At 36.1% G+C, this 27,563-nt stretch overlaps 1 protein-coding gene across 3 annotated transcripts in view; it reads left to right on the forward strand.

The window, feature by feature from the left end:
* The window catches only part of SKIC3 (SKI3 subunit of superkiller complex), a 116,891-nt gene that overhangs the window by 80,120 nt on the left and 9,208 nt on the right, over positions 1–27,563 (forward strand). For all 3 annotated transcript variants that reach the window (XM_021008782.2, XM_021008772.2, XM_021008788.2), the window contains 8 exons: positions 198–270; positions 4,602–4,655; positions 4,830–4,941; positions 13,369–13,497; positions 16,628–16,749; positions 20,007–20,165; positions 22,859–23,011; positions 26,952–27,082. In XM_021008782.2, the coding sequence (XP_020864441.1) occupies positions 198–270; positions 4,602–4,655; positions 4,830–4,941; positions 13,369–13,497; positions 16,628–16,749; positions 20,007–20,165; positions 22,859–23,011; positions 26,952–27,082 (933 nt within the window). The remainder of the gene's footprint in view (positions 1–197; positions 271–4,601; positions 4,656–4,829; positions 4,942–13,368; positions 13,498–16,627; positions 16,750–20,006; positions 20,166–22,858; positions 23,012–26,951; positions 27,083–27,563) is intronic.

Here is a 27,563-nt window from a genome sequence, read left to right on the forward strand (position 1 = left end):
CAGAAAATAGCTTATGTTTTTCTTGAAAACTCAGAACTTCATATTGAGCAAGGAACACATATCGTGAATTTGTTTTATATGACTAAAATATTTTTATATTTAGAGCTCTGAAGGAAATGAAAATTGAAAATTGTTTTGTTTGTTTTTGTTATAGATAACTCCATTTTAAATTTTGTTACTTTTGATTTCTTTTATAGTAACCCAGCAGACCCTGCCCTTTGGTCTCTTTTATCCCGAGTGGTCCCTCAGTATACTCCACGAAATGCCCAAGTAAGTTATTCCCTAAAGTCTGCCAGAAATAGAAACAATATGTGCCATTGTATTGGAAGTGTTACAGTTTTTAAGTAAGTTTTACAACTATCACAGAATCTCTGTGTTAGAAGGGTCCTAAGTATTCCATCTAGTTCAACCCATACTTGGCTAAGAATCCCTACTACAACATCAGTAACATGTGTTTATCCAAGTTACATTTGAAAACCTCCTCTCACATGAAAACCACTTTCTACAAAAACAACTCATTCTCCCTTTCTGTGGTTATTCAGTTGTTTTCAGTCATGTCTGACTCTTTGTGATGCCATTTGGGGTTTTCTTGGCAAAGATACTGGAGTGGTTTGCCATTTCCTTCTCCAGCTCATTTTACAGATGAGGAAACTGAGGCAAATAGAGTTAAGTGACTTCCCCAGGCTCACACTACTAGTAAGTATCTGAGGCCAGATTTGAACTTGGGTTTCCTCCTAACTGCAGGGCCAGTACTCTTTTCACTGTGTCACCTTGCTGCCTTAGTTGTTCCGTAATTCTGAAAATGCTCCTTGTATCAAACTAAATGAATACTTTTGCCCTTTTGAGCCCAGAACAAGTCTATTCTTTCTTCCATGTGATAGCTGATAAAATACTTGAAGGCTTTTATTATGTCTGTTGGGGTGGGGAACCTGCGGCACTGAGACCACACGTGACCTTCTAGGTCCTTGGGTACAGCCTTCTGACTGGATCTAAGTTTTACAGAACAAATCCTTTTGTTAAGGGATTGTTTTATTAAGGGGATTTGTTCTGCAAAGCTTGGATTCAGTCAAAGTGTCTCATTGGAGGGCCCAGAGGGCCACATGTGACCTTGAGGCCGCAGGTTCCCCACCTCAGTCTGAGTCTTGTTTTTTAGGTCAGATGTTTCCATTGCTTTCAGTTTATTCTTATATGGCTGTAATCAGCTTATCATTTTAGTTATACTCCAGAGTTCTTCCTAAAATGTGATGCCCAAAACTGAATAGAGTACTGCACATTTTTGCCCAGGGATGAGTACAGTCAGTGGGACTGTAGCCTTTCTCCTCTTGGGTACCGTTATCTCCCTTAATTCTGTCAAGGACATTTTTTTGGTTGCCAGGCAGCATTTTCAATTCTTATTAAATATCTAGTCCACTAAAACACCTATGACTTTTTCATAAAACTTGTCCATCCATATCATACCTATCTTTTCCTTGTGAAGCTGATTTTATGAAGCCCAATACAGGGCTTTATGGTTAGAGTTCTAGATTTAGAGTCAGGAAGGTCTGAGTTGGAACCTTGCCTCAGATACTTCCTATTAGTGTGACCCTAGGCAAGTCTTTTAACTGTTCTCAGCCTTATTTTTCCTCATCTATAAAATGAGGATAATAATATCTGATAATATTTGAACTCAGGTCCTCCTGAGTTCAAATCCTGCCTCAGACCAAATACTTGACACTTGGTAGCTGTGTGACCCTGGGCAAGTCACTTAGCCCCAGTTACCTAAAAAAAAATTTGCGAATCTTAAAATACTGTATAAACGTACAAGATGATACAATTTCAATTTATTAAATCCTTGTCTTAGCCTTTTCAGATCTTTTTAGGCACTTGACTGTGTTATCCATTGGGTTAGTTATCTCTCTTAACTTCATTCCATTGGCACATTTGACAAATGCACTGAATATAGATCATTGATAAAATGTTGAACAATGACTGAGGATAGATCCTTGAGCCACTCCAATAGACATCTCTTTCAACTTCTTACTTATTTGTTAATGATTACTCTTTGGTTCTGGTCATTCAACCAGTTTCTAAATCCACCTTACTACACTGTTGTCTAGGCCACATCTCTCCCTTTTGTCTACAGACATTTATCATAATACAAATAAATTAATTTGGGTAATGGGGCAGCTCTGGTATCTGGTCTGAGCACCACATCTTAGAAGGGACAGATTGAGCTATCGAGAATACAGGGGGAGGATAACAGGAGGGTCAAAGACCTTAAGATCTTGCCCTGGGAAAAATGGCTGAAGGTGCTTAACCTGGAGAAGGCCTGGGGCATCTGAGAGATGGCTTCAAGTAGCCAAATGGCTGTCTATCAGTGGAGGAGGGTTTAGAGGAAATGGTGGAAGATGCAAAGAAGCTTTTTAAGGCTTGATTTAACAAAGACAGTCCTGACAATTAAAGCTGGCCCTGAATGGAATTAATTGCCTTAGTAATGTCCTCACTAGAGGCCTTCAAGAACAATCTGGAGGATCCTTTGTCAGGTATTTTGTAAAGAGGATTCTTATTCAGGAATGAGTTAGGCTAGATGGTTGCTCAGTTCCCTTCCCACACAAGTTCTTTGATTCATATGTTTTACGATTCACTGAATAAATAAATTATTTTTCTCTATGTGTCTATTATTAGTTATATAGGACTTCCAAAGATATTGAGGTATGAGCACTGCCAATGATAATGAGATCTTATCCCTATATATATATATACATTTATATTTTTTTATTATTATTATTATTATTTGGTGAGGCAATCGGGGTCAAGTGACTTGCCCAGGGCCACACAGCTAGAAAGTGTCAAATGTCTGAGGTCAGATTTGAACTTGGATCCTCCTGACTCCAAGGCTGGAACTCTATCCACTGCACCTTATCCCTATTTCAATGATGCTGTCTATGCTTTTGATAAATGAAATAAAACTTTGTTTAGAGGCCCTTGAGAAGGGTAATTAGTATCAAAACACAACTGATGTCTGCATATGAGAAAAGAATAAAAAATCCACAAATAATAGAAAAATAGTCACGTGAAACTTTCTCCACACATGTGGGATCTGTTTCATAGGATCATAGATTTGAAACTGGAAATTTAAGCACATATTTTTCTGTTGTTTCTCAAGGGAGTACTGCTCCTGCCACTTAATCAGTACCTTACTATAAATTTCCTTCTGTTCCAACTGAAAGGGTTCTCTGGTGATTGATTGAAAAGATGTGTATAGTACTTTGTTTGGAATCATAGTTGACCTAGGTAGTCTAGATTAGAAAGCTATTCTTTGCTATAGTTTTATTTAATGTTTGAGTTAATAATAGAAATAGTAGTATCCCTTAATGAGTTTTACTAAAATATGAAGTTTTTGTAAATAATTTTACAGAGCATTTTATGTGAATAGGGAAAGAATAATTTTTTCTATCTGCTTTAATTAGAAAATGTCACATCAAGTTCACAAATATTTATAAGCACCTACCATGTGCTAGCATTACTAAGTACTGGGAATACTAAGAAAGGCAAAAAGATAGTCCCTGCTTTCAAGGCACTCACAGTCTACTAGGGGAGTCAAAATGCAAATAACCACGTACAAACAAGAAGTATACAGGATAAATTGTGGGAAGGTAAGGTTAAAGGAGATCAGGAAAGGCTTCTTTTGTAAAAGGTGGGATTTTAGCTGGGACTTGAAGGAAGCCAGGGAAAACAGGAGGGCAGAGATGAGGCAGAGGTAGGGAGTTGCAGGCATGGGGAATTAATCTCTTAGGTCCCTTGAAGTTGTAAATCTGTGATCCTATGCTTTATGAAAGGACATGGTTAAAAATTGTATGGGATGAGAAGACCCAGAGGTGAAGATGAGGAAGGAAAGGATAACAGGCATGAGTGACTGAGAGGATGGAAATGTACTCTACAGCAATAGGAAATTTAGGGAGAGAGGAGAGGACTTTGGGTTTAAGAAACTACATCCAGTTCAAGCTATCCAGGAGGCAGTTGGAGACGAGGATATTGAGGATAGTTACCTCTGCTAGTTACTTTTAATTAATAGCAAATGATTATGGCTTAAAAAAATTTGTTTGGCATCATAACAACTTAAATTAATGAGAACTGTAGTAATCAGTCACTAACAATAATAATGAGTTGCCTTGAATAAATACAAAATTTTGGGGTTGGATGAGCAGGAAAAATCCTAATTTTTCAGATTAGTAATGAAAGGGTTTTGTTTTGTTTTTCTGGGACTTTCCATATTTTTAACAAGGGAAAACTTCTCATGAGAAGGGAACCAAGATTTAGTGGGTTAGTAGGTAGTGGTAGATAAACTCCCTCAGAAGGGTATAACAATAAAATATTTTTTTCCTAAAATGCACAGAAAACAAAAATTATGGAAGAGAACCCACACAAATAGAGCAGTTTTGTTAATATCCTCATAAATTTTACATAGCTATATATTTAATATACATATGTATATAGTTTCATATATTAAAGTATCTTGTTCTTTTTTGTAGAAATGTTTGCATTTGATGATTAATTTCATAGTAAATAAAAAATTTAAAAAGAACAATAAAAATGTAATTGTTCAATATTTTATATTTCAGGGTGGAGCTGTGGTGGGAAATGTGTCTCATATACTTGACTCAAATCATGGAAAGGTTGGTTTTCCCCTTGTTGCAAAGAAATATTCCACCTTGATATAAATCATGTTAATATAAGAGAATTAAATGACTTTCAGAGGCAATATAGAGGTAATGTCATATCATCATGTTGCCATGAGAGACATGCAATTATAAAAGTAGACTATTTAACACTTCTTTTTTATTTTCCAGAAGGCCTTACTATATACTGCAGTCAATCAATTGGCAATGGGAAGCAATTCAGCAGAAGATGAAAAAAATGATCCACTGAAGACCATTCAGAAGGCAGTCCTATTATCTCCAGGTGAATAACATAAAAATTGCATAATTCATAACAGTATCTTTAATAAGTCCAGAATTGCAAAGGATTTTTATGAGTTTTTACCCCCTAATATTTTAGTGCATTATTTGTTTATATGCAAATGGTACTGATAACTAAAAATGGTTTTTAATCTCTACATTAAAACAGACCTACTAGAACCTGTACTTAGAAATATAATTTGTTAGCAGCTATTGAAAAGTGAATTTTATTTTTAAAGTACTATGGTTTTATTTAGAATATGTAGAATAACTAAGTCAAATGAGCTGTTTATCTCCCCCCCCCTTTTTTTTTTAGGTGAGGCAGTCAGGGTTGAGTGACTTGCCCAGGGTTACATAGCTAATAACTGTCAAGTGTCTGAGGCCATATTTGAACTCAGGTCCTCTTGACTCCGAGGTCTGATTTCTATCTTTTGCACTACCTAGCTGCCCCATCTCCTACTTTTTTCTAGTAGTTTAAATTAAAGAGGTTTTATTACAGATATTAAGTTGTTTTCTCTGTGTGTGTTAGTCATAACTGAGGGAGGGTGGTGTTGGCTCCTTGAAGGAAAAGATTATCATTTTGGTTAAAAAAAAAAAGATTTACCAGGCACCTACAGTGTGCACAGTACTGTTAGCGATTATAATGTAAAGGTCCAAGAGAGCTTATTGTTTGTGCCAATGGGCACTCTTAATCCTGACCAGCAGTCTCACGGTCAGTTTGTTAGAGGAATAGACTTTAGAGCTAGAAGGAATATGAAGAATCTTCTATTCCCACCTCCTTATTGTACAGGTGAGGAAACTAAGCCCCAGAGTGGCTAAGTGAAGTCACTTAACCAAGGGCATTTGACTAGTGTTCTTTTACTACATCCTGTTGTTGTAAAAGAACACTAACCCATAGCCACACCATTGTAATTATAATGGGAAATTGGAAAGGAAGGAGCATTTATATGTCACGCACTGTGCTAAACACTTTACAATTAGCATTTCATTTGATCCTCATAACCATCTCATGATGTAAGTATTATCTTCATTTTACAGTTGAGGAAACTAAGACAGACAGAAGTTGTATTCCTTGTCTAGGGTCACACAGCTAGTAAATGCCTGAGGCTGAATTTGAACTTGGGTCTTCCTGACTCCAGGCCCAGCATTCTAATGGGCCAACAACTGTTTGTAATGACCAATAATGACCATTCAGGTTTTGCTGCTGGCTGACACCTCCCCCCCCCCCATATGGTCATGGCAGTAGGTTTGCTGAACTGGTTTTCTTACAAGGAAAGCTTCTTTGTCTAGAAATGATTGACTGCCCCCAGACCTCAGGCCTGCCTTGTGGAACTGAAGTGCTGCATTCATGTTACCTTGGAAGGCCAGCATCCTCAGCCCCATCTGTGAGAAGGCCTGCCCTCACAGTGGCCTGGCATATGGCGCTCTTTCAGAGTATCAGGACTGAGGGGTGAGAGCCTTATGTGGGAGCTGTGGGGTATTTGAAGGAAAAGAGTTCTGGAAGCCAAGGGCCTCTTGCCATTGTTCACAACAGACATGTAACTTTAAGTGATACTTTTCAATTTGTCCTTCCCCCTCCCTCCAACATAATTCACTTTCCTTTTTTTCAGAGTCCAGCGTTAGCCCACCTGACTTTCTTTATACTGCCGCCATTGTTGATGCTAACCAGGATTTCTCTCCTCCTCTGGCCTTTCATAGTGTTATTTCTCCTTTTCACTCAAGCCAATATGCAGCCTTTTTTTTTTTTTAAGGCAATTGAGGTTAAGTGACTTGCCCAGGGTCACACAGCTAGAGTCAAGTGTTTGGTCTGACGCCAGTTTTGAACTCGGGTCCTCCTGACTTCAGGGCCTGAGCTCTGTCCACTGTGCCACCTAGCTGTCCCCAGTATGCAGCCTTTTTGAGATTTTCTCATGCTTTTATCTTTGAGCACATGGCACTATCCCATTGAGTTTGTTTTGCTTATAGCTGATCCCTTATTAATCATACTTTCCATCTTAAAACTTCTCCCTTTTTCATTCTCTCTGCTCTCATCTGTTTCCATGTTGAATTCAGTTCTATAGCAAAGTGTATGAGTGTGTGTTCACTTCTCTTTTTATTCAGTTTAGATGAAAGTGAGGTTCACATGATGCCTCTTCTTTCTACCCTTTCTCCATGTTTTTATATTCTTCATCTCATGGACCCCTGTTACGTGAGTTAAAGAGTTTTCTCTTTTCCTCCCTACTGTATTCTTCCCCAGTCCTTTTCTTTCTTCTCTAAATAGCCTCAAAACAGAACAAAACCACTCCCCAGGGCCTCTGTCTTATTTAACTCCTTCTGTGAGCCTTGCAGACATTAGAATTTTGAGGGGACAGTTGTTTCTTTCCCTCCTATTGGAATGTATTCACTTTGTCATTGTGTAGTCCCCTCTAAATTCTTAGATGTAGTATTAGATCCAGTATTAGCTTGATTCCTCCTTGCCTTAGATGCAGGGATCCAGAATACTATGCCAACTGGGTGCTGGTCTTATCTTTTTTTCTTATTTGGCTCAGGTATTGAGCTGGATGCTGGTCTGGCTCTGTTTCTTGTAGGTTTGGGATGCTTTTTCTTCCTGCCTTGGTTTGTCTTTGCTAAGAGTTTGTGCAGAGTTCTGGTAGTTTTCTTGTGTAAACCTGGACTGGATGGAGAAGCTTATAGCTAATTTTTTTTTGTTTTCTTTATTGTTGTTCATTCTGCTGTGCTTTTAGAACTTTTGCCGGAGTGTTTATGGGGTAATTTTGGCTCTGCTAGGTCCTAATATGCCCCATGAGCTGGAAAATTACTCTACCACCAGAGTTCTGTCCCTCCAGAATAAACTATAAAGAATAAATTGAGAAAAGTTAGCATGCATTGTGGAAACATAAAATATCCACAGCATGTAATATTTGACTGCATGATGTTTTAACAGGAGTCTTCAGACCAAATACATCATCTTGTTGATTTAACTTCCTAAAATAACTTGTACGGGGCAGCTAGGTGGCGCAGTGGATAGAGCACTGGCTCTGAAGTCAGGAGGACCTGAGTTCAAATGTGGCCTCAGACTAAACACTTGACACTTACTAGCTGTGTGACCCTGGGCAAGTCACTTAACCCCAATCGCCTAAAAATTAAAAAAAAATTAAAAAAAAAATAAAATAACTCGTACTCAAGTATATAGATCAGACTAGTAGGTAAATTTCATTTTTCTGGAATTGTTATTGAATGAGTTAATGCTAATTAAAAAAACTAGACTCCCCTCTGCTATTTACTAGCATTGATAATGGACAGGATTTAGTCACAAAAATTTATCTGCATTTTAGAAAGGAAAGATTGATAAGGTAGAGTGGTCTATGGTGGTCACTTTAATTATCTTGTCCTATCTTAGGTGATTTATATTTATTGTAGGCAGCTGATCAGACAGAGTGGTTTGATCATACATTTAGATATGTAGATTTGTACCTGTTAGAGAAATAATATGTGAATATATAAAAATGCAGTAAATCTAGAGCAGTCAAGTATAGCTACAAAATAAGGGCTTAGAATTTCTGTAGCTTATGTAGCACAGTTTTAATACAGCATTTCAGGGTATTTGAAAAATGTTTAAAAATAGCTAAATATAGCCAGAAGAATAGAGAGGGAAATAATTTTTCTCATTGAAATGGAACTGGAAAGTATCAAAATAAAAATTTAGTTGGAGAAGGGAGAGTGTGAGATGTTGTGAGAGTACTTTGATCAGGTTTCCAGGTGTGGCCTCTCTTCATCATTCTGGCCCTGTCACTCAGCTTCATAAAGAATATGGCCATGGCTTAGCTGTGTGTGGAAGCATCATCACTCAGGAGAGCCCTTTTTGCTTTGCTGCTTCTTTCAAAAATAGGCTGCCAGTAGAAGAGAGAGGACCTGAATAATCCACACACTGGATTGTTATCTCTTGAATAGTTTAGAGCTGTATAATAGATTCATGTTTCCTTTTTCTTTTATTTTTTAAACAATGACAAATTCACCATGGCTAGTCTTCTTTTGACTCTAGTAAATTTATCTGTTTTCTATAGAAAATAAGACAGATAAATTTGAGGAGGCAGCTGTTTGTGCTGTGTTTTTGAAATGAAGTAAGTTACAAATATCCTAGTCACTTAAATGGTAAGATTTATCATTTCTACTTTTGGAAGTTTTAGAACTATGTGCGTGATTATCACACAACCTGCACAACCTGCAGGCCTGAGGGTCTGATCTAGAGCCTATGACAGAATGTTTCCAAAGGAATTGTCAGGAAAATGTATTGCTTTTTTAGGTTTCAGAAGAGTTCCCAAGATTTGCTCTTTTCCTTCCCCGGCTAAATCTGAGAACATGTGGCCTTCACTGAGAACCTTTCCAGTTGTCATGTAATCCAGCCTCTATGTTTACAAATGAGAAAGTTGAGCTGCAGGGCAGTGAAGTGACTTCCTGGTCGCCCTGCTAGTCACATGTCCTCGGTGGAGTTTTAACCCCTGTCTTGTCATCCCGGATCCAGTGCTGATCTGTGTTTTCATTCTAACTGCACTTACTCACCAGAGAAGGACAATGGAAAGAGTGCCTGGATCTGGAACTAGAGAATCTGGGATTAAATCTCAGCTCAATTAGTCATTCAGTAAGCATTTGTTAAGCCCTTGGTGAATGATAGTCATTGTGCTGTCGGTTGGGGAGACAAAGATAAACATGATGCAGCCCTTGACCTTAAGAAGCTTACATTCTGTCAGGGGATGTAATATGTACATAAAATAAACTGGAGACAAAATAAATATAAGGTAATTGGGTGGGTGGGAGGGGGGAGCACAAGTAGCTGATGTGATCAGAAAAAATTTCATCATGAAGGTGTTACTTGTGCAGTTTTGAAGGAAAAAGAATACTGAGAAGTGGAGGTAAGGTTGGAGTGTTGTGGGTGAAAACCAGTGCAAAGGCTGGAAGTGGGAGATTTTGTGTTTCAGCAACATTAATAAGCACAATGTGGCTATAAGAAAGGTAGTTTGAAACCAAGTTGTGAGGGACTTTAAAAGCTAAAAAGAGGAGCTTATATTTTATTTGATCCTAGAGGCAAAAGGTGGCAGCTAGGTGGCATAGTAGATAGATCACTTCCTTCCAACACTATGATCCCGCCAAACTGTCCTTCTACCTGTTCCTTACATGAAATACTTCTCTTATCTCTTTATTAGCACCTCTCACAGGGCTGTTGTGAGATAATAGTTGTATGATTCCTGGAACGTAGTAAGCTCTTGTTCCTTCCTTCCTTTGCCTTTCCACTGGCTGTTCCCCAGATCTGGAATGTATTCCCTTTGTATCTTTACAGCATAGAAGTGCTCTTCCCCTTCACGATAATAGTCAAGGACAATGTGAAATCTTTTCTGATTCCACCAACTGCTAGTTTCCTCCCTCTGAAACTGCCTTGTGTTTAACTTTTTTGTATTTGTTTTTTATTCTGAACACACGAGTATTTGTTGTCTTTCTGATTGAACTCCTTTGTAGGGATTATTTCATTCTTTTATTTGTATACCTGCCTCTAGTACAATGCCTGGGACATAATAGATGCTTAATAAATTCTTGTGGATTGTTTCATTGCTTGATTGATATGAGTTATATTTTCAGAATGTGTATGTAATCTAAACTATAGAAGATCCCTCCCTAAAATAAGCCTTTGGTTGTTGACTTCCTCTTAGTTTTTCACTGCTGCCGCTCCTCTCCTGTTATCCCAGTTTAACGGTAGGTATAGATAGATTTCTCCCTACTTTCCTATCTGCTGTCCTGCCTCCTGAAATTAGCATATTTAGATTTTTAAAGGATTTTTGCTTCTGTTACAGAAATGTATATCGGCTTTTAAAATGAACAAGGTGACAGTTTATAGACATTTTGTAATCTGAAGAATGATGTTTAGAACATGGAGATGAGGTCTTTTTAACTTAATCTTATTTTATTTTAATAGTGCTGGCATATTTTCAGTAATTTTTATGGTTCAAGTATTATTATTTACAATAGACTTAAATGAACTGTCTAAATTTTTTGGTAATACTGAAATTTGCGTGTAGCCCATTTTGCTGCTAATAAGTGATACACTGTATGTGACTGACTTGGTATTCAGAACTTTTCATTGCACTTGGTATTTCTTAGAACAAGATTTGACCTGCACAAAATTAATAGCTTACTCACCATTAACAACAACACTCCTTCAGGTACATATGGATGTCAGACACTTGATGAAGGACAGTTATATTGGATGAGAATATACTGACTAGAAATATTTGACAAAAAGCTCTTGGCATCCAAAAATTTTTTAAAAACTACTTTTAGGGGCAGTTAGGTAGCTCAGTGGATAGAGCACCAGTCTTGAAGTCAGGAGGACCCGAGTTGAAATGCGGCCTCAGACATATAACACTCATTAGCTGTATGACTCTGGGCAAGTCACTTAACCCCACTTGCCTCATCAGGAAAAAAAATACGTTTAAACTAGCGTCCCCTATTTTAGATTTCTAAATTGTTGGTATGACAAGAAATACAACACGACTGAAATTTATTTCAGTTGTTGAAGAGTAGAAATAAATTATGGAATGAAAAATGTTTGATCCATTTATTATATATGCAATAAACTTCAAAGAACTCCCTGAATTCTTTGGTTGTACAGGAATTTGGATGTAGCCCATGTTGCTTGATATTTGGAATTTCGTTGCAATTGACGTTTCTCAAAACAGGATTTGACCTGCACGAGATTAATTAGCAAAAATACCCCTGCTTATATAAAAGTCTGTGGATCTCAGACAGTTGATGAGGGATAGATACATTAGATATTACTATATAGGCCCTAGTTTCTAATAACATGGCAGCTCTCATATTCAGCCATTATAACACAAAAGGAAGAATGAGGAATGGCCTTTGCACAGGCAGTCTCCCATACCTGAAATGTGCTTCATCTTCATCTCTCCTTCTTATAATTCCTAGCTTTCTTCAAGGCTCAGCCCAAGTGGAAAGAGCATCTGGTGTATCTAGAGTCAGAGGACCTATTCAAATTTCACCTCTGTCATTTGATAGTCAGTAAATCTCCATTTAAGTGCTTACTTTCTATCACTAGGGATGCAAAAAAGGCAAAAGACAGTTCCTGCCCTCAAGGAGCTCACAATCTAATGGGGAAAGTCAGCCTTTGAAAAGAAGCTAAAAAAAGAGTGTATTAGGGGTTAGGGGAGGTACCAAGCACAGGGGACTTGTGAGATCCTGCAGCTAGGTTGGAAATAAAGAAAAGATTGCCCTAGGAGCCCACTTTAAATGGAGATGAGGGAGGAGCTCGCCAGTGTTCACCTTCTACCTTGTCCATAACCACACTGAAAGATTTCTTAGGATGATGTTTCCTGAGACCATGATGAAGTCCAGGAGAGCATCCAAGTGGAAATGATGGAAAACTTGATACTTTTATGACCTTTGCTATCCCCAGTACTTAGTGCAATGCCTGGCACAAAGTAGGCACTTATCAATACTAGTTGACTAACTAATTGATTTTGCCTCTTCTGGGTTTCATTTTCTTCAATTGTAAAATAAGAGGATAGAACTGAATCTTAGATCATAAATTTAAAACTGGAAAAGACCTTAGAGGCCACAGAGAGGTTAAATGACTTGCCCAGGGTCACACAGCTAGTAATTGTTTGAGGCTTATTTCAGCTCTAGTGAATTGTCCATTATACTGCACTTGCAATTGATCTTCAGTTTGTGTTGTTTTCTGTAGTAGGATATTTCCCCTTATTACATGTCATTATATCCCAGATTGAGCTTTGCACAGTGTCAGGACTTGTAGAAAATGCTTAATAAATGTTTGTTGAATTTAATTTATTTATTTAATTTATATTTGAGGATGTTGCTACTGAGTGACTCATTAAGATTTGTACTTTATTTTCTTAGTATAAAGGTGGTTAATTTTTGTTGACCTATACACACTAATTTTTTTTAATGACCTAGTTATGTAAGTATGGATCTATAGTATAGCTGGGTAGAATTAGGGGTGATAGTCAGGAAATAGACAAAAGCTACTTGACCCATATTTGATTCCTTGATTTTGACTTTGGCCTCATTAGCATGGTGCTTTAATCAAATTATCTAAAGAAACTATAAATAGAGGCTATGGAAACGGAGCTTTTTTAAGGTGTTCTCATTCTTTGGGTAGGAATAGATGAATAAATTACTAGTAAATCTTGAGAGATAGATGCTGTGATGAGTCTACATTTGGTTTTTGTCAATATTGTGACCTTGATTAGTCAAAATTTCTTTAAGTTACTGAACTGTTCTTTAAGTCACTGAATTCTTCACTTAGGATTTTCAGGAGCTAAAAATGGTTTCCTTTGTTTACAAATATAGTGCCTTTTAGCAGTTCTTAATAGAGAATATTGGCATATTAATGAAGTTTATGTTTTATTATGGTTTCTGTTTTTAGATGATCCTGCTGTCTGGGCAGGACTAATGGCAGCCTGTTATGCTGACAACACATTGGCTCTCTTAAATAACACTCAGCCAAAGAGGACAGAGCTAGACATAGCACTGTTAACCACTATTTCTGCTACAAGTAAGTGAAAAAATTTTTTTTAACTTTTTAGTTAAAAAACTTTTAGATTGAACTTAGTATTGAACTTTAGGTATTTAAATGCAAAGAAATAAATATTAATTTTGGAATATTTTATTATGTAAAATGCATTTCTTAAAGAGTTTTAATTATAATAATTGTTGGATGTCTGTCTTAAAACTTTTTTTAAAAAATCAACAGCTCTGCTTATTTTAGGAAATTATAAATTTTATTCCACCCATTATAATATGACCAAAATAAAGGTCTTTTAGTAATTTGGTAGGTCTTATTTTGGTATGTGTAAATTAGCAAATTTATTGAGAATCATTAGGATAAAAAAGGGAAACTTTATTAGGAAAAAAACAGATGGAACCAGTCCAAATGCCAAGGTTTTTTTTTTTTTAAATCTTGCTATTTCTGGAGTTTTTATCTAGTTGATCTAAACAACTGTAGTTAATAATGTACTGAGAGAAATTCAGAAGTGATAGAAATGTAAAAATTCTTTTCCTTGTGCTTGTGTTTCGGTATTTTAAATCCTCCAGTCTGATAAACATGATAGGCCCTTAGTTTTGTTTTTCGTTTTTTACTCTGGTTTTTAATTTTGTGGTAGTTTTTTCCTTTATCCCTAGGTTATCTATGATTTGTTGGTCAGTGTCAACCTTCTGTCATTTTCTGTTTCTTCTTGGCTATCAGTGATAGCCAGCTGGTGGCAGGCAGCTCCCTTGATGGCACTGCTATGTTTGTCTTTAGAGAAGATTGTAGCACTTGACAAAACCAAAAGAGCCAAATTTGGAATTAATTTCAAAAGCACCAAAAATAAGTGATATTGTTGTTGTTGTTTTTTCATTTGTTTGACGAATTAAATTTTGATAAAATTAAATTTGTTAAATTAAAATTTTTATTTTAAAAATTGGTTATCTACTTTAGTACAATATAGCTTTAAGTGTTTTTAATACAGAACTTTGATTTTTTTCCCCCCATACTTCTGATTGCTGACATTACACTAAAGAATTTATACCATTTATTATGGGGTTGTAACAACTCAGTTTGGTGGTTTTCAAATGAAATTTTTAGGAATGTTTCAGTTCCCAAATATGTACTGGAAACTCTTAGCAATTCAATATTAATCAGTGGACAATGACTCAAACACTATTATATGCAAGAAAAGTGGATCCAGGACAGCTGTGGTGTAGGGTATAGAACACGATGGCTTTTTAACTCAGAGAGACCTGAGTTCAGATCCTACTTGTGGCAGTTATTAACTGTGTCATCCTGCAGAAGTCACTTAACCACTTCGTGCCTCAGGTAACTCCCTAAGATTTATTTGCCTATTAGTTCTTGGTAGAGGGAGTTTCTATACTAAGAGTTCCCCACACAGATGATATCATTGAGCCTTTCATGTTCTATATGCAGATCACTATTGTAATATAATATGAATCGGTTGTGTTCTTTACTCTGTCTGATGACCCTTTCCATATTAGTAGTTCTCTCCTCCAGAGCTATTTCTTTAACCATCAGAAGAACAAAGGATTACTCAGAGCTTTAATCCTTTGATATTCTTAGACAAGGATTCAGTCCACTGGAATGGGAAAGGATCAAAAAGACATATCAATAGCATAGTCTCAGAATAGAGATCAGTGATAGGTTTGGGGGTTAAAAAAAAAAGAGAGAGATAACTATACCCACCCAAATTAACCTAACTGTACTTTTGTTGATAGTGTACAAACTAATTTATTGGACATATTGACTCAAATAATTGGTATGAGAAAACATGTGCCCTCTGATTCAGAGCCACTGTGAGTCCTTGCTTTGGCCAGATTTGGGAGGAGTGAGGCTGTATGGATGTAGAACTGAGTCTTGGGCAGTTGGCTAGAATGATGATAGGGGACTGTGAAGTTTTATACTGGGTAGTTGAAGGGAGCCAGATGCTTCAGTCAAGTGTGTGTACCCTAACTGCTTTTGAAAACCTGAGTCACGATGCAGCCAGATAAGTCTAAACATGGGAGTTGGAAGAGCTCCTTTGGTGCCAGGGCCGGCGTCAGATATTCATCAGACAATTTTGCTGTCTCACTGGCCCTCCATTAAGATTTTAAAGATGTTTTAATGTAATTTCAGGCATTATGGTAGACCCTGGGGATTCAGACAAAAATGAAATAATCCCTGTCCTAAAGGCAGGCAGGGTGGGGAGGAGTAGTTTTCCACTATTCAACTATATTTCCTTTCAAATTTATTATGGTTCTGCAGTTTGTAGTATAATTAGGTAGAAGCTGTGATGTAGTTTTATGTAAAAGGCACAGATAGTATAGAGTTGGCCCCAAATCATTATCTGTCAGGTATCCTATGAGAGAGAGAGAGAGAGAGAGAGAGAGAGAGAGAGAGAGAGAGAGAGAGAGTGTGTGTGTGTGTGTGTGTGTGTGTGTGTGTGTGTGTGTGTATGATTTTGATATCACAGGCCTTTTTTAAGCATATGGTAATTTAAATATAAGATGTTTCTTTTTTTTTTTTTTGCTAGACAGTGGGGTTAAGTGACTTGCCCAGGGTCACACAGCTAGTAAGTGTTATGTGTCTGAGGCCGGATTTGAACTCAGGTCTTCCTGAATCCAGGGCCGGTGCTTTATCCACTATGCCACCTACCTGCCCTAAGATGTTTCTTATACTCACTTTTTTCCCCCCCCAGGGGCCTCTTTGATAGTATTTATCATCAGTTTACTCTTTAGCTTTCTAGGGTGTTAGAAATTAGAGATCAAAGATAAGCACACCATGAAATTTTTTTTTTTTTAGTTTATCAGCAAGGGTGACCATAGGATGAGTCTGGATTCAGTCAGTTGTACAGTCATTTCCTGAATCAGTTATCCAAACAGAAAGGCATCTATATATCTTAGGTGAGGATTACTGAGCCTGGCTTCGTTGTATATTAAGGTCTACATTGTTGTTGCCTTCCAAACACATATAGCTTCCCCAAGCCTTTGACACCCTCAGCTTTGACCGTAAGGGCTCTCATTCATGGGGCAGGAAATTTTCTTCCCTGTTACATTTCCATAATGATAATATTGGACAAGTTTTAGCAACTGATTAATTTTGCATAAGCATAAATTAAAATTGAAAAGAAAAATAAACTTGTTTTTATTTACAGTCAGAGAAAAAGACCTTCCTGAAAGTTACGTTCAGACTATTGAAAAGTGGTCTCTTTGTCAAGCTCTCACTGGTTTAATAGAAAAAGGGAAAATTTCAGAAGCTGAGGCCCTCTGCACAAAGGTACTGTGATAGGCTAAAATGAAATGACTTCTCAATACCTGAAGTACTTGGAGAAGAGCACGTTCTATAATTATTGCTTCTACTTTAGAATAAAACCTTATTGGAGGAGATATGGTACAGTGGTAAGAATACTGCACCAGTGATGGTGGAAGGGGGTAGGGGTAGGGGTCATGATACCATTTGGAAAAGATTTTGAAATCAGGAATACTCTGCCATTAAGAAGGAAAGTCTCACTAGTATCTCCTTAGCACTGTGAACAAGGCAATATTTTTACTTTTGATGGCTTCCCCAAACGATGCCACTTGCTATGTTAAGGGATTTTTTTTTTTTGTGATCTTAGCCCCTCCCTTGTTAGTTGAGATAGTACCTACAGACTTTCAGAAAATTTCTTAAGCTGCTGGGGATGAAAACGGATTTTTTAAAGTCATTGTGATGTTAGATTCCATTTATAAAGACTTTAACCTTTTTACTTTACACCTTTCAATATACCCAGTCATAGATACTTAATTCTGATAGATGAGTTGAGTGATCTGGGTACTCCCATGCCCAAACACAGATTGCAACTTTTCCTAATAATCACTTTGGGATTTCTGTGGCCACGCAATTAATTCTTTGGTATCTAACCATCAATCAGAGTTAGACACACAATACAACCAGGACCATATGCAAAGCATTTCTACACTGGTAAAATTTTATCAAAGCTTTATTATTACATTGCCATCAGCTTAGGAACTCCCTCCACCATTATGGATTGAAGCCCATCTATAACTTCATGAATAAGTTTTATAATTTAGAGAGTTGCTAAAGGGTTCAAGAAGTTACTTAATTTGCCCATAGTCACATGGCTAGTGAATGCAGAGGTGGGATTTGAACCCAGGTCTTTCTTATTCCAGGTCCACCCTTCTATCTAGTATGTTACATTACCTCTCATTTCCCCCTTTCCTTATACTGTTTCTTTTTGGTCTGCCATGAGACTTTGACTCTGAAAAAAATTAATTGACATGTTCTTGTCATTAGAATCTTAAAATCTCATGTTAGAGCTAGAAGAAGTAGTGTAAAAGGGTGAAGAAAATGTATCATTTTTATATCTCTTGACATCTAAGGGATTATTGATAGCTCTTAATCTCCCCTTTAATGGGAAGAAAGGGGAAAATCCTTGCTTATAGAAAAGTAATTTGGTAATATAGTATTTCCATTAGGGTATGGTGGTTTGAAGTTTACTCTTTTACTTTTTTACTTTTATGGTTAACTTTTTTACTTTTATGATTAGTTAAGCTATTTATCTCCTGACTAATTGTTTTTCTAGATCTTAGCTGAGGTCATAAATCAAAGTGTCATACTAAATCCAATTTAATTGTATTATAAAAATGAAGGAACAGTACTTAAATAGAGAGTTTGAAAATTACAAAGATTTTTTGGAATTACCTGAAGCTTTTGTAATTATCAGTTCCTCAGTAAGAATAGGATAATTTTTTTTCCTAACCAGAATTGTTCCTTAACTATTTGTAGCTTATGAGTTAAATTTTCATACTTTGATGTTAGGTTAAAATTGAAACTATTGAGACCAAGATTATAGGTTTGAAACCCATGTAAGCGATTAATTTAACTCATATTTAATGTGATCATTAGCTAGACTTGGTTAGCCTGATGTTCCAAAAGTTCATCTATTAGTTGATTGTTGGAACTTAGAACTTTTTTTTTTTTCATATAAGCAGTATTATAAATGGTCGATAGGTTCCCAAGTCTACCAGAGCTTGTATACCTCCTAACAAAGCTGAAGTATTATAGTAACTATTCTTCCATGATTATGAGTGGTGGGAGCAGGGGTCTCTGTGGTATAGAGAGGAGAAAGAGGAAGGGAAAGACAAGGAATGTATTCCACATTTCCGAGGTTGACCCAGACAAAATTTTTAGATTGGAGTTTTCATCTTTGATGTTGACTCTTTCTTGTTCATTGACATTCCATGCTGCCTTAAGCCTTCTAATGCAGCATCTACTCATTTGATACTACAGAATTATCCCTATTGCACACCCTCATCCATGAAGTTATCTGCTCATCCCCTCCTTCCTAAATGCAGTGGAAAAGTATAGGTGTAAACGAGCCCTGGGTTTTAATTATGCCTCTGGCCTTCACTAGCTTCCCAGTAAGGGATAAGTCACTTCAACTCCCTGAATTCTAATTTACTTATCTGTAAAATGGGCATAAGTAATGTAATCCAACTTCACAATGTTTTTATTTATGTCAAGTCAAACATAATATATAAAGGCTTTCTGAACCCCCAAAACACTACATAAATGTCAGCTCTTGTTTTATTATTATCAGCAGTTACTTACATAAGCCACTAAAAAGACCACATCTTTCCCTTTTTTAATAGTTAAGTGCCTAGCTGAACTAATTCACACTTAGGACTGTTGGCATCTTCTTATTTTCCTTTCAATGTTTGTATTATTTAAAATGACACCATCAAATCTCTTTATTTTGGTGGGATTTCAGACAGGAGAACAAACAAGTGAAAAGTTTTAGGTTGTTTGGAGAAAGATATTTTAGGGCAGAACCACTTATGTAGGCCAGGCCCTGCTTGGGAGTCAGGTTAAGCAGTTTTTTTCCTCTCACAATTTCTTTGCTTCCTAAAGTTCTGAACCCATAGATTTTCTAAATGCTCCAAGGCTTTTTTATTTTTTTGTTTCTTTTTCTGTCCCTATTTTTTTTGTTTTTTTGTTATTTATTTTTTTCCTCTCCTTTCTTCCAGAGCTGGAAGAATGAGATGCAGGCTTTTTGAGTGCATAGACTTTATGTCAGACATCGATAAGCTGGAGGCCGTCCATATGTGCTTTTACAGGGAAAACTAAACAAGTCAATACAAATCCATTACCACTGTTGGGAATAAAGCTGATTGATGTCTGTGTCATTTATGTCATCTTCATATATGAAATATGTAATTCAGTATTTGAGGTTAGAATTTATATATTAGGGTAACTGATTAAAAAAACTATTTTAGATTGATTTGACTAGCAAGTAGTGAATTAGATGGTATGTTCTGTATTATATCTGAAGTTTCCATATTAACCGTACTGTAGCAGAGTTAATGGCTTGCTTTTAAAGAATAACTATACTTTCATTATTTTATTGACTAAACCATATTTTTTCAGAGTTTTTTCCTCACTTGGGAAAAGTAGCTTAATGATTTTTTTTTTGTATTTGGAATTTAAGAAGTTGTTCAGTGTCCTTCTGATTTTGATTTTTTTTTCTTTTTTAGCATTTAAAAAGTAGCCATGACCAACCAACTGTCTTCCTGCTTTTAAGGCAAATTCAGTGTAAACCTCTGCTGCAGGCACAGAAACATCTTCCAGATGCTGTCCTGGAAGAGCTGCAAAAAACAGTTGTGTCCAATTCAACATCTTTTTCAGCTTGGCAGGTAAATTATTTTCTCTTTTTCTAGTAGAGTTGAAGGGGTATTGCATTTCTTAATCAACTTTGTCTTGGGCAAGTCATTTAAACTCACTGTATGGTCTAAATAGCTAAAATAAAGATAAAAATTGTAGTCAAAAGATTGGAGAACTGTATTCTCAATCTAGCTCTGTCACTAGCTGGCTATATGACCACTTTGTCTCTTTGGGCCTCTGTTGTTTTGTTTTCCTGTGTAATTAAAGAGGTAGTTTAGGTGAGCCTCGACATCCTCTTCTGGGTCAGATGTTTTATGTTCTGTGACTCTCTAAAACTTGGTCACTTTTTAATGAGTGATTCCCCTGTGGAATATACTGCATATGTAAGTATATCTTCCCAATAGATAGTGCAATTCCGCATTGCTTTTTAACTCTGCTGTTGCTTTTGAATGAGCTATACCCATTTAGAGCTCTACAGTTTGCTGTGGTGATCTTCAGTTTCTAAAAGTCATAAAAACATTCGAAGAAGTAGAAGTATTAGTTAATTCTTAATTTCAGCCAAAAAAAAAGTTTAAGGAAATCTAAGAGTGAGATGAAAGAAAATCATGGTAGAAAACATTTGGGTGAAGATCAGTGAAGTCAGAAATAGACACATTTTTGCCATTGGAGTTCATTATCTATGGCATAGAGCAAGAGAGGAACTACAAGAAGAGTTGTGGAAATGGATTATTAGTCTGGCATGGAGGTATGATCTAGTGGTTATGGGGAGCTTAACTTATCTGCGTGTCTATTGGAACTCCCTCTTTCTGCCAAAAACAGAATTTCTTGACTTGGCTTAAGGAAAATTTCATCCTTCAAAACAGTTCTTTTTTTTTGTTTGTTTTTTCCTTTTTGGTGAGACAGTCGGGTTTAAGTGACTTGCACAGAGTCATACAGCTAGTAAGTGTCAAGTGTCTGATGTCAGATTTGAATTCAGGTCCTCCTGACTCCAAGACCAGAGCTCTATCTAGTGATCCATCTAGCTACCCCCATCCTTTAAAGGTAGAGGAATAAGTAAGGGAAAATTTTTTTTTTATACCAACAGGAAGGAATTGGTTGCTGTGATGGCAGTGATTGCTATTTAGGGGCAAGACCCATTTCATCTTAAAATTTGTGATAAAGAAAGAAAGTTAGGTGTAGTCTAATGTGAACCCTAGATTTAAAGAAAAACTTTTCAAAAAAATTCAGAGGAATTTGAGGTAGGATCCAACGAACTAAAAATTCTACAGGGAAAGTCAGCCCAAGAGTGACTTTCTTCTGACCTAATATACATACCAGAAAAGTATTTGGACTGTTTTATCCACCTCTTCTCTCTCACCCTTGCCTCAGGATCATCCTGTCTTCATTGTTAATCATGTAATGACGTCTTTTTATTCCCTGTCTTCTTTGAACTAGACTTCATATGTGTTACACCTCTCCATTGTTTTATGTGTGATATTCATTTTCAGTTCTTTGGAGATTATTGTGTTCCATATATCAGCCATATAAAAATGCTAATAGAATGATGGCATTGAAAAGAAAGGCCTCTGTTTCTGGAAAAAGTTTGGGATCCTTAACAGAATCTTGCAGGTTCTTGAAAGCAGTCCAACCTGTTCTCTTCTTGTTTAATTCTAGGCTAAACTCATTGTAAGTGCTTTAAAAGTATTCAATTATTAGTAGTACAAGTACTCTTTACACCTTCTTTAAAGATGCTTAGCTCTTTTGCAGCAACTATAGGTTTAGGCAGTTTGTCTTACTGGGTGATTATCACCTTTACAAGTATCTCCTAGGCTGATGCCCAAACTAGTTAAAGTTGTTATTTCCATTTTGAGATAACTCTTGTTGCCAAGCATGGGGAAAGTGTATAGTAATCCAGGGGTGTTGTGAAACTCAAATGTGTTTAAGACACTTCGTAGATTTTAAAGTGCTATATAAACATCAGTTGTTATCATGTTATTATTTATAGTACATTTCACTATCACGCTGTATATTTCACTACATATTCATTGTAACTTAATATTAAATGGAACCTTCCTAAAACTTTGTAGTGTTATAGTTAATTTAACTGAAAGAAAGTAATATGTTCTTGTTATTTGTCATTTTTTTCTCAAACCTCAGAAAAATTTGAGAGGAATTTTGATACAGATGTTTATATTTGTTTACAGATGTTTTACACTTTCATTCCAATCTTTAATCTGCTTGTTTTATAGTCAGGATCACTGAAAAGTGTTAAACATTATATTATTTAAAGTTAAGTTTAATAGGCTCTTTGATATAATGATATAATTGAAAAATCATATATGGTTTAGTGTACTTTAATTCTAGATTCAGAGTGTGGTGCTCACAATAACTTTTTGTTAGCATCTTGTAATCAAAGATCAGATACTGCAGTAGATGAGCTCTCTCTGTTTTCTTTATAGCTGTCTTAAAATTTCAGAAGACCCCACCCCAACCCCACCCTCCCAGGCTTCAGAATAAGGAAGTAGGTAGGATATGGGTTTGCAGAATTGAGTAAAGAATCTGTCACTCTCTAGGCCTGTGTTGTGCTTTCATTATCAATATAAACTATAATTTAAAAGCTGTAGCTACTATGATTGAGGGTGGGGAACCAAATTGCTTATTAATTTTAATACCAAAAAATGGTAGTATACTGATATTTGATTGGTGTAAAGTATCTAAAACCTCCTGGTCTCTTGCTTTCCTTTAGTGGTTAGCACAGGTATACCAGTCTCAGGGAATGATGGGTGCTGCAGAGATGTGCTACAGAAAGAGTCTCCAGGTGGCATCCCAGCAGGGTCATTGGAATGGAAAACTCTCAAGTTTACTGCGACTGGCATTACTTGCCCTGGAAGTCTGCAGGGTAAGATCTTTTGTAATTATTATAACGAACAATTGATTCCATTTCCCAATAGTATACAAGCTTCTTGAAGGCAAGGGCTTTTTCCATTTGGTCTTTTTTTATCTGTAGCATCTACAAGCCTTTCATGTAATATATGTTTATTACATTGGATTGGATTGTTAATTTAAATTGATGATAGCCTTTTAACATAGTTATTTTTGGAAAGTTCCTATATTCTGTCTTCAATTTTGGTTTCCTTTTAAACATCAAGTCATTTTAGACTTGTTAACTGCATGAGCAGAGAGAAGAGTTCAGTGGGGGAGAAAAATTAAAGGCCACAGTTTTGTTTTACAACCGTTCAGTTGAACTTTAGCGAAAAGCAACAACAACAACTTGTATTTTGTGGTGATGGTATGTGTTAAGAAGTAATCAAAAACAGGTCATTAATACGTCAGATTGCCATTTTTGTTAAGAATGCATCAGTGATTTGTCACTCCCCCTACAGTGATCATCTCTCATCTCCTTCATTTTCTAGATTAGGATGGTGAGGCATAGGGGGTAAAATGACTTGTCCAGGTTCACACAGCAAAGTAAGTGGCAGAGCTGGGCTAAGAACCATGTTTCTTGACTCCCATTTAAGTACTCTTTGTATTACACCATGTACCCTTCTATTAGCTATGTGTTTTCTTAATAATTTAATCCTGTCAGTGCCATTAGCTTGTGAGAAAGATATTATCACCTAAATGACGTTTCCCTCCACAAATGGGTTGCCTTTACACTCTGATGCCTAATGACTTGAACATGACCTTGGGTACTCAAAGGTCATCAGAAAAATGCAGGTATGCCTAATCCTATACAGCCACAGGGGCTTCAAGTATGGGCCTAGGAATAGCCTGTTTTTATTCAGTAAACAAGGTTTTCTCCTGTGCTAGGTACTGGGGGAATTAAAAATGAGGGTAAAACACTGCCCTTGCCCTCATAGAATTTAGAGTCTAGAATCAGAGTAAGACACTAAGGCAGTAGGTAGAACAATGGATAGAGCCCTGAGCCTTGTGTCAGGAAGGCATGGGTTCAAATCTGGCCTCAGACATTTGATAGCTATGTGACCCTTGGCAAGTCACTTAACCTCTGCCTCAGTTTTCTCAATTGTGAAATGGGATAATAATAACAGACGCATAGTTACCTGTATGTAGATAGACATGTTCACTTTTCCCTTAGAAAATTAGAGCTTGATTAATGCCTCTTTCTTAGTGATTTTCTTCAAAAGGAAAAATGCTGTAAACATTTGGGTACATAATTTCTTTATTAATAAATCATTTGGCATCACTTTGATGCTTAATATTTGTAAAGCACTTAGCATAATGTCTGGCATATAGTAAGTATTTGAGAAATGGTTGTTTCCTTCCTTACACAGATAACTAACTGTTATATACAGTATTACATAAGTATATTAGAGAATCACTAATTGAGAGTTTATCTCCTCCCTCATTCCCCCCCCCCAAAAAAAAAGTACTGTGAGAAGTCTTAGAGAAAAGGTCACTACTCTCTGGGCTTGGAGGTGGGGGTTCTGGTGGTATTGAGCAGTCAGGAAATCAGTGAAGTTCGAATTCCAACCTTTCCTGAGAGGTGAAGGAGAGGGTATTCCAGACATAGGGAACAGTGAGCAAAGGCCCAGAGACTAGAGGAAGTAGAACACATTCAGGCAGAGTGTATTCCAGATTGGCTGGAGTGTAGGAAGTGAGTAAAATGTGGCCGAGTTGGAAATGTAACATGGTACCAGATGTGGAGAACATTGAATACTAGACAGGTTGAACTTTGACAAAAATTTAAAACAGAAAACAAAACTTTCTTTCAATAGAAGCTAGAATAAAAGTAATGATTTTTGCAATTTATAATCCCCACAAGAATATTTTCACTTAGGCTAAAAAGGTGTTAAAATTAATAAGTCAACTGAGGATACTTGATGAAATGAAATAATGTATATAAAATGCCATATAAATAAATGTGTTATTTGTCATATATTATTATGTAATGTAATAATAATAGTATTATATAATATATATTATTATGATAAAAATTAGTATTTTCATGGTAAAGTTTGTTCTTATTTTGTGAATTTTTATAGAATTCATCCATATACTGCAGGCTGTCTTGTATGAGGCCAGATTGTATGTGATAATATAGTAATCTTCTCTTATACTAAATTTCTTTTTGTTAATATTACAAAATACTTTATGATGAGTCTTCAGATAGAATAATAATGGTTGACAATTGTAGAGCATTTTTATAGTGTATAACACGGTTTACATTCATTATCTCATTCAAACCTCACAATCCTTTGAGGTAAGGGGTATGGATAATATTATTCCCAATTTTACACATGAAGGAACAGGCTTATAGAAACTAAATGACTTGTATGTGGTCACACATCTGGTAAACATCCGAAGTGAGATTTGAATCTAGGTCTTGCTGGCTGCTTGTCTAGCCCTCTATATGCAGTACCACAGTGGCATACAAAATGCCAGAACTCACTAAAAAGATATTTGCTGTTAATTTCTTAGTGATTAAAACAGGTATTTGGTTCTTGAAAGCTTCGTTGTTTAGTCTAATTTTAGCAGTATTAACCCAGTCCTGCTTTTTTGACTAGATGTTTTGGAATGTATCATTGACCCCATCTTTAAAGCAAACTCTCTTTGACCTCCTTTCATTTCCTACTTTCAGTTTAATTAGAAAGTTTCCTCTTAAATTATTGCCCAAATTACTAATGGGTGAACTGTATCTGGATCTTATTGGTTTAACTTACATTTCAATTTTGATTGCGACTTAATGTTATTTCTATTCCATTAAAATACTCAGAAATCATTGCTCTTAGAATCTTGACCACAGTTTCAGGCATATTATGAACAATTTTCAGAAGACATTTTTAAAACTTATTTCAAGGGAATCATTTTCTCTTTTATTGTTTCCATTTGGAAATGGATACTTTTCCCCGAGGCATTAAATAATGTAGCAGCACTGAAGTATGTATTTTCTGGTGAGATGTGCACAGACATAGGCACTTGTACATAGATACATGTGATGACTTTTACCCTAGAAAATTAAATCTTGATTAATGCTTCTTGCTTAGTGATTTTTTTCTAAAGGAAAAACACTGTAAACATGTGGGTACACAATTTCTTTATTAATAAATCACTTGGCATCATTTTCATGCTGAGAGGACTCGCTAAAAATGTCATTTGTAGCTCCATCCTTTTCTTTGACAACATCTACCAGTCGATACCTAGGAATGTACATTTATCATGTGTAATTTTATTTTTTCTTGTAAATAGTATTTTATTTTTTCAATTACATGTAAAGATAGTTTTCAACATTCATTTTTTATAAGATTTTGAGTTTCAAATTTTTTTCCCTTCCTCTCCTCATTCCTCCCTAAGACTGTAAGTAATCTCTGATATAGGTTATACATGTGCATTCATGTCAAACATAGTTCCACATTAGTCATGTTGTGCAAGAAGAAACAGAACAAAAGGGAAAAACCATGAAAGAAAAAAAAAGTGAAAATAGTATGCTTCAATCTGCATTCAGACTCCATACTTCTTTCTCTGGTTTTGGAGAGCATTTTCCATCATGAGTCTTTTGGAGTTGTCTTGGATCGTTATATTGCTGAGAAGAGCTAACTCTATCAAAGTTGGTCATTACATGATGTTGCTGTTACTCTGTACAATGTTCTCCTGGTTCTGCTCACTTCACTCAGCATTAGTTCTTATTGTGTAGTGTTAAAAGCTAGTTAGACTGGTTAAGTTTTACATATTTAATTGAAGAAAGGTTATCCAAATGATAGACACTTGTTGAAATCCAAATGGAATGATACATTTTCTTGTCATACTTGATTTTAGTACACCTGATACACTTGAAATAAATTTCAAATTAATATCTTTTCCTTTCTTTTACATTTTCCTAGGCTGATATTTCAAATGATCACTGGCCATCTTTGGTTCAGGAAGCTACAGCTGAAGCACTGAAACTTTGCTTTTGCCCACTGGCTCTTCTGTTGCAAGCCTTGTTACAATTTCACCGCAAAATGGGAGCAAGGTATGTCATCAAGTTATACTCTACAACTGTTTTTTGCAATTCACAGTCTTCTTTACCACCTTTCTAATCATCACCTAAGAGGAAGATACATAAATATATATATATATATGTATATATATATATATATAAATATGTAAATATAAATATATATTTGCCAAATTTTGAGGATTAGAATTCCACCTAATATACCAGAGGAGAGAATCAAGAGTTCAAAAAGATCTTCACAAGTTAGGGTTAACCAACAAAGTCAGTTGGGACAAATGTAAAGTGCTGATGTCCTGTGAGATAGATGTACCATGTGGGATATGACAGTAGTTAATGTGGAGAGGAAGAAAAACCAAGGTGTTTTTTAGTTGACTGCAGGCCAATGGTATAATGTAACTGTTAAAAATGATAATGCAGTCTACTAGGAGGTAAGAGTGAGGGTCTAGACCTTTGGATTTCTGAGATGTAGAATACTCCTGCTATGGAGATTCTCCAT

This window comes from Phascolarctos cinereus, unplaced genomic scaffold, assembly GCF_003287225.1.
Source record: "Phascolarctos cinereus isolate Bilbo 61053 unplaced genomic scaffold, phaCin_HiC Scaffold_4;HRSCAF=312, whole genome shotgun sequence".
NCBI classification, from domain to species: Eukaryota; Metazoa; Chordata; class Mammalia; order Diprotodontia; family Phascolarctidae; genus Phascolarctos; species Phascolarctos cinereus.